At 41.6% G+C, this 13,124-nt stretch overlaps 1 protein-coding gene across 1 annotated transcript; it reads left to right on the top strand.

Annotated features, from left to right (window-relative positions):
- Window positions 1-8,829: 8,829 nt before the first annotated feature.
- On the top strand, window positions 8,830-9,873 carry LOC306920566 (fMet-Leu-Phe receptor-like; the record flags this gene model as incomplete). The annotated part of the gene is made up of 1 exon (XM_079497379.1): window positions 8,830-9,873. One exon carries the CDS (start codon window positions 8,830-8,832, stop codon window positions 9,871-9,873), a length of 1,044 nt encoding a protein of 347 aa, XP_079353505.1.
- Window positions 9,874-13,124: the final 3,251 nt, after the last annotated feature.

The raw sequence follows: 13,124 nt of genomic DNA, 5'->3' as shown, positions 1-13,124 counted from the left end.
CTGATCTGTATGATTAGATTACTCCATTCTCAAATATGATGGAAACGTACCGAAACTTATATATATATTTGACAAATACTAACAGTTTGTAGTATACTAATTTATTTTCATGAAATGAACTAAAACAATGGATGTACATTTAATGGTATATTCAGTGATTTCACTTAATTCAAATATCACTTATTTTTTGGATAATCCTCCCTACTATAAAGTGTGCTGACCATATAAGGAGTTCCTCCCTGTCCCCAGTGAGCCCCTGGAGTAAAAAAAACCCTAGTTTCGGTTTGGGCTTTGGGTGGCAAAGCTTTCATCCAATCAGGATGAGAGGGCCTTCCTCCAATCATGATCGAGTGGGGTGGGCCTTGGTGCACGTGCTGTTGGTCTGTTGTGTCCCTCCCCCCACCCCCACACTGTAGTGCGTGCATGTGTCACAAATAACAGTTACTCTATTATTATTGTATCTCCAACTAATTTTGATTGATTGATTGAAGTATGTATTAACAGTTTGCAGAATTACAGTACATTTCAAGTACAACTAAACAATTCCATAAGTGACATTCACAGCTTTTATTAAGCCAATAAAATAAAAAATAATAGGTCCAGACTCTATATAGCATTCGGAGATTGTGAATAGTTGTCTGGTAACGCGATACTGACCCCCATACCCCCCCACCCATCCTGTGTCTCTTAAAGCTGTAGTTCACTCACTTCCTCTGATCTTACCCAGTAAAACCACACCAGGCTTTTAGTACGAGGTCTGAATGTCACATGAAGCACACACGCACTGTGTGTGTCAGAGAGAGAGAGAGAGAGAGAGAGAGAGAGAGAGAGAGAGAGAGAGAGAGAGAGAGAGAGAGAGAGAGAGAGAGAGAGAGAGAGAGAGAGAGAGAGAGAGAGAGAGAGAGAGAGAGAGAGAGAGAGAGAGAGAGAGAGAGAGAGAGAGAGAGAGAGAGAGAGAGAGAGAGAGAGAGAGAGAGAGAGCGCGAGAGAGAGCGCGAGAGAGAGAGCGTGCGTGCGTGCGTGCATGGAAAGTGTGAATGTGCTTCGCAGAATGTCCATTTGTCAACAAAAGTGCTCTCAGTAGGGCTAATTCAGCCCTGTGACATAATGCTTGCACCTCTTGGTTCTCAAACATCCCTATGACACTAAAGACCAACAAACCTCCCAAAAGAAGCTAATTCGACTACTCCTCGGTCTGGGGCCCATGACCCATCTTTTTGCAACCCATTTTGATAGTCTAGGGTGGCTCCGCCGGTAGAAAACAGAATTAATTATTAAGCAATTGAAATTGACATTTAAAATTGTAAATGCAGCTTTGCCCTCTATGCCCTCTGTACCTTACCTTACCATACCTGACAAACTACCTAAAAAAAGTGAGAGACTCCCACAGCCACAATACAAGAGGAAGCGGGACTTAAAACAGGCATGACAATCCACCTTTCAGCATGCCAAAGGGAGAGGAAATGATTACCCCCCCCCCCCCCCATTAGTCTAGTGACTACCCCCCCCCCCCCCTCCTTATAACCCCCTCTTTGTTCCCCAACCTGTACATATTTTTGGTATTTTTACCTTTTATGATGATTAGATTTTAGTTGTTATTTTTCATGTCATGAATATGAATTGAATACCCATGCAGGACCTGAATGGAAACAAGACCGCGAGGACTTTTTTCGGTGATCCCATTGGACGTGTGACTGTACCCTGCACTGATTACATTTTCTGCTTGACCGTACCCTGTACTGATTACATTTCTGACAATAAAGTATTCAATCAATCAAATCACAGCAGTTACGGTGAAATGTTGCGCAATAACATAGTGTCATGGAGTTTCGTATTAACTGTACATTGTGCGAGTGCATTAAACGGTTGAGGACAGATATGATCGTAAGTAGGGTTGGGATTCGGAACCGGGTCCATTTCAGACCCGGTTCCGACATTGCGGATCCGGAGCCGGTTCCATCGTTTTTTTATTAACGGTTCCCCAAACGGTTCTCATCAGTCGTCATTTAGCTCCGCTGTGTCTGTGCATGCATGCATGCAGAGCCAAGTTACTGGGGTGACGTCACCCCACCTACATGAGTGAGTAGATTAATCTTGTGACTCGTGTAGGCGTATTGATTTTGAGATGTTTCCTCAATGTGGACGTGTAACTCCACAGGAAACTATGGCATCGCATTTATTGCACTTTGCGATGAGTGAGTGAGTGGGGCGGATACCACTGTTCTGTGCATTCAGCGAGCGGTCACCGCCGCGGAGCGAGTGTGGTTAACAGAGAGGGAAATGACTCTGAGGCTGAGCACGCAAAGTGCAATAAAATGCGATGCCATAGTTTCCTGCAAAGGTTGTTGCAACTTGCACCAGTTGCACGTCCACATTGAGGAAACATCTCAAAATCAATACGCCTACACGAGTCACGAGATTAATCTAGACACATCGTGTTTGAGAGCCGTGCGCCCACTCCCCGCAGTTCCACCACAGCCGGCGGGGGACGAGGATGATGCAAGGCTGGTTCACTTTCCCCAGGCTAGTAACGTTAGAAAATAAAAACTACTAACTTCTACAGAGCTTTTTATTAGGCTTATTGTACAACTGTTGTTAATGGCGCCAATGACTCGACGTCTTTCTGTCTGAATCACGTTAACTATAGAGCCATGAATTAAATAAAAATCAATTTGTCTGCACTTATTTTTTACAACTTATAAGCAACTCAACCTCTTTTGATTTGGCTCTAAATTAATCGCGCAACTGTTGAGAGCCCCGCCTTTAGGTGCATATATACCTCCATACATTGATTACTTTATAAACAGTTTGCAGAAAAGAGCACAGGAACGTAGCCTACAGTTCAATACAAGGTCTGCTAAGAGGATTTTATAACCCAAGAAAGCACTATGGATTGTTTCCATTAGGGTAACTTCATATTAAATTAATCTGAAGATGAATTTGTGTTTATTAAGTACTTGGTTAGGTTAGTTATAATATAAGCATAATATATGTATAAAAAAAAGGGGAAAAAATAATATTAGGAACCGTTAAGGGAACCGTTAGGAACCGGAACCGTTAAGAGGGATCCGGTAAGGATCCGGAACCCTTAAAATCCTAACAAATCCCAACCCTAATCGTAAGGGGGTGGGGCAGTGCCTCTAGTACTGAGTTTGTGGTTTATTCATGATGTGAACAAGTGATGCATTTCCTGATTGTAAAAGGGAAAAAAAAAATGTCTCTCCCCCACTGACATCTATATATGGTGCGATAAGTCGCTCTGAGCCTCTCACTGTTCACCTTCTCACTTCTCTGACTGACGTCTCTTCAACACTCTGAAACAGGTAGCTCTTTATTTTTACTTTATTTATTGTATAGACATGCAAGTGTGGTGTAAAAAGTACTCAATTGTTTTACTTAAGTAAAAGTACCAATACTGGAATTTAGAACAGCTACTACGTTACAAGTAAAAGTTCGGAATTGAAAATGTACTTGAGTAAAAGTATTAAATTATCGGCATCAAAATGTACTTAAAGTACTAAAAGTAAAAGTACTCATTGTGCAGAATGTGCCATTTCACAAGTTCAAAATGTGTACAAAATCTATTGAAAATAGCAGTTCTACAAGCTCACAATGCGTCACGTTGTAGATCGGCTATTTTCAAATGGCCGAAATGATAGGGTTGAAGTGGTTAATGTATGTTTTCTAATCAAAATTAAAATCTCCAAACTAACTAGTAACTAAAGTTTTCAAATAATTGTAGTGGAGTAAAAGTACACATTTTGGCTCTGAGATTTAGTGGAGTAGAAGTAAAAGTATTGGAAATACTAAAGTACAAATATCTCAAAATTACAGTACTTAAGTAAAAGTACTCATTTACTTTCCACCACTGATGCAACAATGATTGCTATCTATAACAGGGGTCGGCGACCTTTCTGAGATGAAGTGCCATGTTCAGTGTGCCATATCACATCAACACTAAGTTTAATTATGACATTATAGACAAATTAAATCTTTCCAGTTGATTTTGATTGTCCGTGGGCTGTATACAAAACCTAATGTTTTGATGTAATTACCTAATTTAGTAATCACTTACAAAATGTTGGTGTGTGAAATGTCATCAGCTGTATTTAGTAATGGTAGATCTGTCTATGATGGCTTCATTTTACACTCAATAGTTAAGGGTCCTTTTGGTTACCAACTCTCCATCATTTAGCTGCATGGGGACCACCTGGAACCCCCTAATGGACCATTAATAGGCGATCTACAAGCTCACAATATTGTGCATGTGCTTGTAGGTTGGCTATTTAAAAAAATCACACCCGTGTGAAGTGAGGATCATCGTACATCATCATGGCATAAAATAGTCTTTAGGACGACAATCTACACTAATAGCTGAATATAGGAGGGGCTAGCGCCCTATAAATCTACACTATAAGTAGGGGAGCCTATCAATCAGATTCTGATGCCCGTGATTTTGGAATGTTAATTTTTGGAAACAGGTATATCTTGATTCTTGGGGTTACCAGAATGCCAAAAAAACATGTCTCCAATTTTTTCTGTTGAGTTTAGCATGTGCAATTAGCATAATTGGCTAATAAATTGTCAAAAACGGAAATGGCAAGAACTTTGCTTCTAGGTAACTTATAAAGGTGATCTAAGAGTTTAAGTCCATGTTTGTGATGTTCAGAAATTCATCTGTTACCATTGTGAAGTCATACAACCTTTCCTAATTAGCATAATTGCCATCAATTATGCAAAAACGAGGTGAACATCAGCAAATTGCTGCATGTTTTACTTTTAGTCAACTTTGAAAGCTTCCCACAGACTCTAAGTGTATGTTTACAACTCCAGGAATTATTATCATCTTATAAATAAATCATGCAACCTTTTGTCTATGTAATAATTATGTAATAATCACACCAAAACCAGAAATGGCCATATTTCTTTGCTTTACGTTAATTAATACTCATGATCTTATAGACAGTGTAAGTCTGTTTGCATGTCTAGAAAATATTCTCTTTCCATAAGGATATGCAACCTCCTTATTAGTGTAATTTGCATATATATATATATATCCCTCATATAAATCCAGTAAGACGCCTGGGGGCGAGAAGCGACCTCGCACTATAAGGGCTGCATGGCGAGCGCTGGTGCTTTGGAATGGGGGGGATCAGATCAACATATCCGCATGGGTGATGGCAGACTGCTGGGCAAGCGCTGGTGCTTTGGCATGGGGGGGTTAGATCAACATATGGAGTGAATTATGTACTGGCCATATATGGAGCGTGTCTTGAGTGTACAGGGTTTGATGAGGTCAGATCAACATATGGAATGTCAGAACAGGTCAGCTCCACATATAGAGATCTAAGGGTGGCAGTGTATTGAGTGTACAGGGTCTGATGAGGGCCCAGGTTGGGCCGGACCTTAATTTTCGGGCCTGTTGAGAACTCCGTCTAGAGGGGGTGCATACTTAGTTTAGACTAGTCATTGGTAAGGTTGGGATTCGGAACGGGGTCCATTTCAGACCCGGTTCCGACATTGCGGATCCGGAGCCCGTTCCATCGTTTTTGTATTAATGGTTCCCCAAACAGTTCTCATCAGTCGTCATTTAGCTCCGCTGTGTCTGTGCATGCATGCAAGCAGAGCCAAGTTACTGGGGTGACTTCTACTACTTGACATGAGTGAGTAGATTAATCTTGTGACTCGTGTAGGCGTATTGATTTTGAGATGTTTCCTCAATGTGGATGTGCAACTGGTGCAAGTTGCAACAACCTTTGCAGGAAACTATGGCATCGCATAGTTGTGGTTAACAGAGAGGGAAATGACTCTGAGGCTGAGCACACAAAGTGCAATAAATGTGATGCCATAGTTTCCTGCAAAGGTTGTTGCAACTTGCACCAGTTGCACGTCCACATTGAGGAAACATCTCAAAATCAATCAACTATAGAGCCATGAATTAAATAAAAATCTATTTGTCTGCACTTATTTTTACAACTTATAAGCAACTCAACTGCTTTTGATTTGGCACTAATTTAATCGTGCAACTGTTGAGAGCCCAGCCTTTAGGTGCATATATACCTCCATACATTGATTACTTTATAAACAGTTTGCAGAAAAAAGCACAGGGACGTAGCCTACAGTTCAATACAAGGTCTGCTAAGAGGATTTTATAACCCAAGAAAGCACTATGGCTTGTTTCCATTAGGGTAACTGGGGTCCTTCATATTAAATTAATCTGAAGACACAACATTTGTCACCACAACAATATCATTATTGCAATGTGTACTGTATATTTAATATACAGTACAAATTGCAACAATGATATTGTCGTGGTGGCTAGCTGGTGGTGGTGAAGTTTAAATAATAGTGCCATCTCATAATTGTAAAGTGCAAATACAATAATTGAATTTGTATTTATTAAGTACTTGGTTAGGTTAGTTATAATATAAGCATAATATATGTCAGCAAAAAAGGGTGAAAAAATAATATTAGGAACCGTTAAGGGAACCTTTAGGAACCGGAACCGTTAAGAGGGATCCGGTAACGATCCGGAACCGTTAAAATCCTAACAAATCCCAACCCTAGTCATTGGTTAGACATGGGTTAAGGTTAGGTTTAGGTGTGCTGCCCCATGGAAGGTTAGGGTTAGGGTGAGGGTTTGAGATAGGTTGTAGTTGTAGGACTAATGACTTGTCTAACCAATGACTAGTCTAAACCAAGTACTGTCTAAACTAAGGAGTAAGTACTGCACCCGTCTAGAGTTTAAATGGACAGGTATCAGTCAAAAGGGAGACATCAAAGAGGAAGGATGGATGGGGAAGGATCAACATAATGTCCGGAATGTCAGAACAGGTCAGCTCCATATATGGAGATCTAAGGGTTTGAGGTCAGATGTACAGTTGCTTGCCAATATTGATGACATCAGACGCCATGGAACCCTGGTAAGGCTGAAGTCCTCGTTTTACCAAGTGCCTACACTACTGGCTCCAGCGATGATACGTTTTTTGTTCCCCACACCGGTGATGAAATAGATGTCCTTGCACAGCTGATGGTACCGTCGGATTGTAAAAACAAAGACATCAGTGTCAGGGGACTCAATGTAGAGCCCCTACCACTTAGGGGCCCGGGGCTTGCCACCCTGGTGTCGGTCAAATACTGCATGGATCTCACTATGTTCTTTGGTCTCCCTGTCCAGTGTGGCTATGAAGTGGTCAGGCAGGGGACAACTGTCAAAAAAGATTGAAGCATTTGTTTGCCAGCTGTACGAGCCCGGTATAAAGCCTGTGGGTTTTGGTGAGCTCAAACAATTATAAGCAGAGAAGCTGCCACCTACACAAGCAGCATTAAATCAAGCCATTGCCCTCTCACATCATCAGGCAATGGTATGGGATCAGGACCATGTACCTAACCCACAGATGCCACCAGCAACTGAATATGGATGGGACGCATCGCTGAGGGAGCTCAACTGCTGCCAGTCACAACACAGGATACCCACGCCCCAGCCACCATTACCCAACTGATCAAATGTGTCTGCAAGAAATCCCAGTGCATATCACATTATTCTTGTCGATCTCAATTTTTTAACTGCTCTGAGATGTGCATGTGTAGGGCAGATGATTAGAGGTGTGTGGTAATGTAAACAACAAAGGTAATAGTCTAATAGAGCATGCACCTCGTCCTCCACTCTAGCCCATGGTGCTGGACAATTGGCAGTACAAGAGGAAGAAATAGAGTCCGCAACACTGGTATGAAAAACTCGGCTCCACTGGTTTATTGATTCAACATTTCTGTAAATATTAGAATAAACAACGTGATAATTCTGTGACCATTTCTCATATTGTTTGTTATTTTATATGACTGATTTCCTTTATTAGCTTAATTTATATATTTATATATATATATAGCTTAATTTGTATATATATATATATATATATATATATATATATATATATATATATATATATATATGCAAATTAAGCTAATAAAGGAAATAAGGAAAGGTTGCATATCCTAGTTATGGAAAGAGAATATTTTCTAGACATGCAAACAGACTTACACTGTCCGTAAGATGACATTTATTTTTTTGGTGTGATTGTTACATAATTATTACGTAGACAAAGGGTTGCATGATTTATTCATAGGATGATAATTATTCCTGAAGTTGTAAACATACACTTAGAGACTGTGAGAAGCTTTCAAAGTTCACTAAAAGTAACAAAAATGCCGCAATTTGCTGATTTTCACCTCGTTTTTGCATAGTTTATGCTAATTGGGAAAGGTTGTATGACTTCAATATGGTAACAGATGAATTGCTGGACATCACAAACATGGACTTAGACTCAGATCACCTTTATAAGTTATCTAGAAGCAAAGTTATTGCCATTTCCTGTTTTTGGCAATTAATTAGCTAATTATGCTAATTAAACATGCTAAACCTGACATAAAAAATTGGAGACATGTTTTTTTGGCATTCTGGTAACTCCAAGAATCAAGATATGCATGTCTCCAAAAATTAACATTCCAAAATCACGGAAATTGATAGGCTCCCCTACTAATAGGTGAATATAGGAGGGGCTAGCACCCTATAAATCTACACTAATGGTTGAATATAGGAGGGGCTAGCGCCCTATAAATCTACACTAATAGCTTAATATAGGAGGTGCTAGAGCCCTTAAAAAAAAGAAAAGTATTAATATGAAACCTTTAAACAATACAAATCTTATATGGGGGTCATGGCACCCAATATGTTCAGTCAGTGTAATAATAATACATGGCGTGTTAAAACAAAGCATGACCTTATATTCATTGTTTTGTTATTTTTAGGTTATGGTTTTGGGTTTCAGGACGATGGAGGTTAATATGACCACACCTGCTGATCATCACGATGAGGATGATGAATGGGACTGGGATGAAGTCTACAAATCCATCCACATCATGTCCGTGGTCATCTACAGCCTGGTGTTTGTGCTCGGCGTGTTGGGGAACGGTGTGGTCATCTGGGCGACGGGCTTCAGGATGAAGAAAACCGTCAGCACCGTTTGGTACCTCAACCTCGCTGTGGCCGACTTCCTGGTTACAGCCTTCCTGCCGCTGAGAATCACAGAGAACGTTCTGGGCGGCCTCTGGCCTTTTGGCTGGTTCATGTGCAAAATGGACGCTTTGGTTTTCCACATGAACATGTATGCCAGCATCTTCACCCTGGTGGTCATCAGTGTGGACAGATGTGTGTGTGTGGTGTGTCCAGTGTGGACCCGGAACCACCGCACCGTCAGAAAGGCATCCTGGGTCAGTCTGGGTGTCTGGGTGCTGGCCTTGGCTCTCAGCATACCTCACGTCATCTTTACGATTATGATTGGAGTTGACTGCGTTGACTATCCTCACCTCCCCCTAACCCTAACCCTGTTCATCACTAACGTGGTCGCAGGATTCGTGGTTCCTTTCTCCGTCATCGTCTCCTGCTATTCTGTCATCATCTACCGGCTCAGGAATAACCGCTCGCTGGTCAGCCAATCAGGTCGCTCCTTCAAAGTCATAGGAACTGTTATCGCTGCGTTCTTCCTGTGCTGGATCCCCTTTCACATCATACAGCTGATTGATGTTGTGATGCTTGTGAATGCTCACATGGATCTCAGTGTCACACCGTCTCTTGTGCTGTCTCTTGTGCTCATCTTCGGGATTCCCATAACCCTCACCCTGGCTCTTGTCAACAGCTGCCTGAACCCGCTGCTGTACGTGTTCAGTCAGGGTTTCAAGGACGTGTTCCGCAGCAGGTCTGTCCTCCTAAAGGTTCTGGAGGAAGCCTTCGCTGAAGAGCCTCCTCAGACCGACAGCACTTCCACAGACCCAGACGTCACCCGTCCAGAGACTGGCCTGTCCAACACACTGGTTTAGGGTTTAGAGACTGTCAGAGACGCTTCCAAGTTTTTCCTACCTGATTTCGCACCAGTGAGGGGAGGGAGGGGCGACGGCAAGGCGACGGCCATATAGTTACCTCCTCTATGATGATTTTTTTTGGCTATATAAAGTATATTTGTACGTCTCTAATTGTAATGATGAATTGAACATGGTGAGCCCTATTGTAAACAACTGTAATACTGGTGATGGTGACGTCCACAGTTAGTCCACTGTAATTCTCCAAACTGTTAATTCATCAAACAACCAATCAATCAAACTTCTGTGTGATCACTAGCTGTGCTGACTGCGGCGGGCACGGTGTGGGCTAGCCCCTCACTCCCCTCACTGGTGTGAAATCGGGTAGGAAAAACGGGGAAGCGTCTGACACACTGGTTTAGGGTAATCTTTGGATTAATCTAATTTGTGTAGTTCTTGTAAATGGCTTTTCTTCTCAGTACGTTCTTCATGATTGTGACGATGATGTAAAATTTCCCAAAATTACATGTCATATGAACAGTTTTAAATCAGACTTTCTGCAGCGACGCGCGCACGCACGCACGCACGCACGCACACACCTCTGTCTGTACACGCAAATAAGGAATGATACGATAATTAAACAATATAATCCATGCACAGCTACAGTATGCACGCAGCATTTTAGAGCTAGTTAAAAACTAACTAACTAACCTGGAACAACATATTTTCAGATGCAGGTCGGCGGCCAATTACATAATAGTCCTTGACATGGAATAGTTTGAGCACCACTGATATAGAAATATAGGGTTTTTCAGAAATCTGTCATGATTTTTTTTTTTTTTTTAAGATTTTTTTTTTGCAGTTTACGCCTTTTATTGTAATCCACTGCGACTGGATTACCAGTCGGGTGCCCAGACGGTTACGCCACCGCCTGGGCATCTGTCATGATTTAGAAGACATTTTGTAGAATCTGTTCTCTGGTCTAAATGGGTGTAGATGTTGTGGTTTACAGTTCACATCTCAGACTCTTGACTTCCGTTTCCTGCTGTGGTGTTTTGACGTCGGCTGAGCCGATGTAGAAACAAGCTTTAATTAATATGCACAAAAACACATTTCACTCTCATTTTTACTGTTAAAACTTTGATGTGAAAATAAAGTTGATTCTGATGCTTGCTTTAATAAAAGGAATACACCAATTATACATTTGTTTTTTTAACCAGTAAAAAACACACATTGAGACTCTTTTTCAAGTGTGAAGTGGCCAAGAGAAGAGGTAAATAATGTTACACAGCTCTGCCAGGACGACATTTAGGACAGACATTTGTAGGCTAAAGCACCCAATCCCGATCCGATTCCGATCATTTGATTTTGAATACCTGCCGATACCGATTTGTCCCGATCCGATATTTTTAATAGGACACTTAGGCCATATCACAATAGTACAATTTCCCAAATCACAGACTATGTATCCAGTCCAATATCATGATATGAAGTATTGATAGTATTGATGCTCTGCTCATTTGAAAACAGTTTTGGTTGACATTGCTGTCATGTCTGTGTCACTGTTATAGAATATAGGACTGCATGATTATGGCAAAACTTATTATGGGTCCATGAGATCAGATCACTTTTATACCAAACAAAATCTTATCTTAATGCAAGGTTATTCTTATTTTGACTAAAAGCTATAGAATAAATAAGGTTTTCCCGGCAGCCGATCTTTTCCCCCCCGATTCCGATCTTTTGAAAATCACCTAGACTGGAACTGACCTATGATTTCTATGGCATATAGGCAGCTCCTAGCTGGCAGGATCCGCCGGGAGAAACTAGACGCAGCTGCAGGACATGAGACTAATTAATTAGAGTGACAGAGAGAGAGAGAGGAGTGTTTGTGTGTGTGTGTGTGTGTGTGTGTGTACGTGTGTGTGTCAATTTAACAAAGGTGCAGGCGATCAGAAATCAGCGGAGAGTGAGAAACGTTTGCAATACTGTATGACAAATTGAAGTGGACTCTGCCCCAGACTTTTTTTTTCTCCCTGGAAATAAAACGCCTGGGTTTCCGAGGCTAAAAATCACCCGGTCGACCCCGATTTCCGATCACGTGATCGTATCGGGACAACCCTAAAGCACAGTACCCACTACCCAAGGACTGTCTAAAGAGGACGAGACGCGAAGACCGTATGGGCGACGCCATGTTGCTCCATGGTGCTCCATGGAAGGAAAGAAACATGCGCAGTTGAGACCAGGAAGTTGTACATGCACAAATTTGGGCATGTACAACTTCCTGGTCTCAACCAAGGATAGTCTAAGAAGGATGAGACGCGAAGACCGTACGGGCGACGCCATGTTGCTTTGGAAGGAAAGAAACATGCGCAGTTGAGACCAGGAAGTTGGACATGCACAACTGCGCATGTTTCTTTCCTTCCAAAGCAACATGGCGTCGCCCGTACGGTCTTCGCGTCTCATCCTTCTTAGACTATCCTTGGTCTCAACTGCGCATGTGCATGTACAACTTCCTGGTCTCAACTGCGCATGTGTCTTTCCTTCCATGGAGCACCATGGAGCAACATGGCGTCGCACGTACGGTCTTCGCGTTTCGTCCTCATTAGACAGTCCTTGCCACTACCTAGGAAGCTCAAGGAAAGAACAGGAAGATCTATTAAAATGACCTATAAAAACGAATATAAAAAATGATGATGTTTGCTGCTAAACTAATATAGGACTAGAGCAACAACATTTCCTATAAGTCGAAGCAGTAGCAGCGTCTGGGAGATTTGCCCAACATGACAATCCTTTTTGCACTAGCATGCAGTGGCGTATGCAGGAATTAATTATTACCTTGGCCTGGGAAAATCTGCCTGGGCACACTGTGTGGAATTTGGAATGAATGAATGAATTAATTAATTAATACCCCTCATTTTTAATTAATGATTTGTTTGCCTTCAATTTCCTAAAAATATGAAGTCAGGTGTCTTAGAGATTGACAGGTGTAATGTCAGGCAGGCTGCTACAAGACACTTCATCCCATCACATTCCCAAATGTAAAAAAAAATCGCACCTTCGTCTTCAATGTTTGTGTTTACAATGTTTGTGTTTACACAAACATTCAAAGCTGGCAATCCATTGTCAATGGCATTCAATGTTTGTGTTTACACAAACATTCAAAGCTGGCCATCCATTGTCAATGGCATTCAATGTTTGTGTTAACACAAAGCTGGACATAGGAGCACTCCTCAACAACCATAAAACAACATGCACACTCTCTAGCCTAC

The sequence above is a fragment of the Electrona antarctica genome (genome assembly GCF_951216825.1).
Source record: "Electrona antarctica genome assembly, chromosome: 1".
Classification (NCBI taxonomy): domain Eukaryota; kingdom Metazoa; phylum Chordata; class Actinopteri; order Myctophiformes; family Myctophidae; genus Electrona; species Electrona antarctica.
The sequence above is the reverse complement of the archived record's forward strand: the minus strand, read 5'-3'. Positions and strand labels throughout refer to the sequence as shown.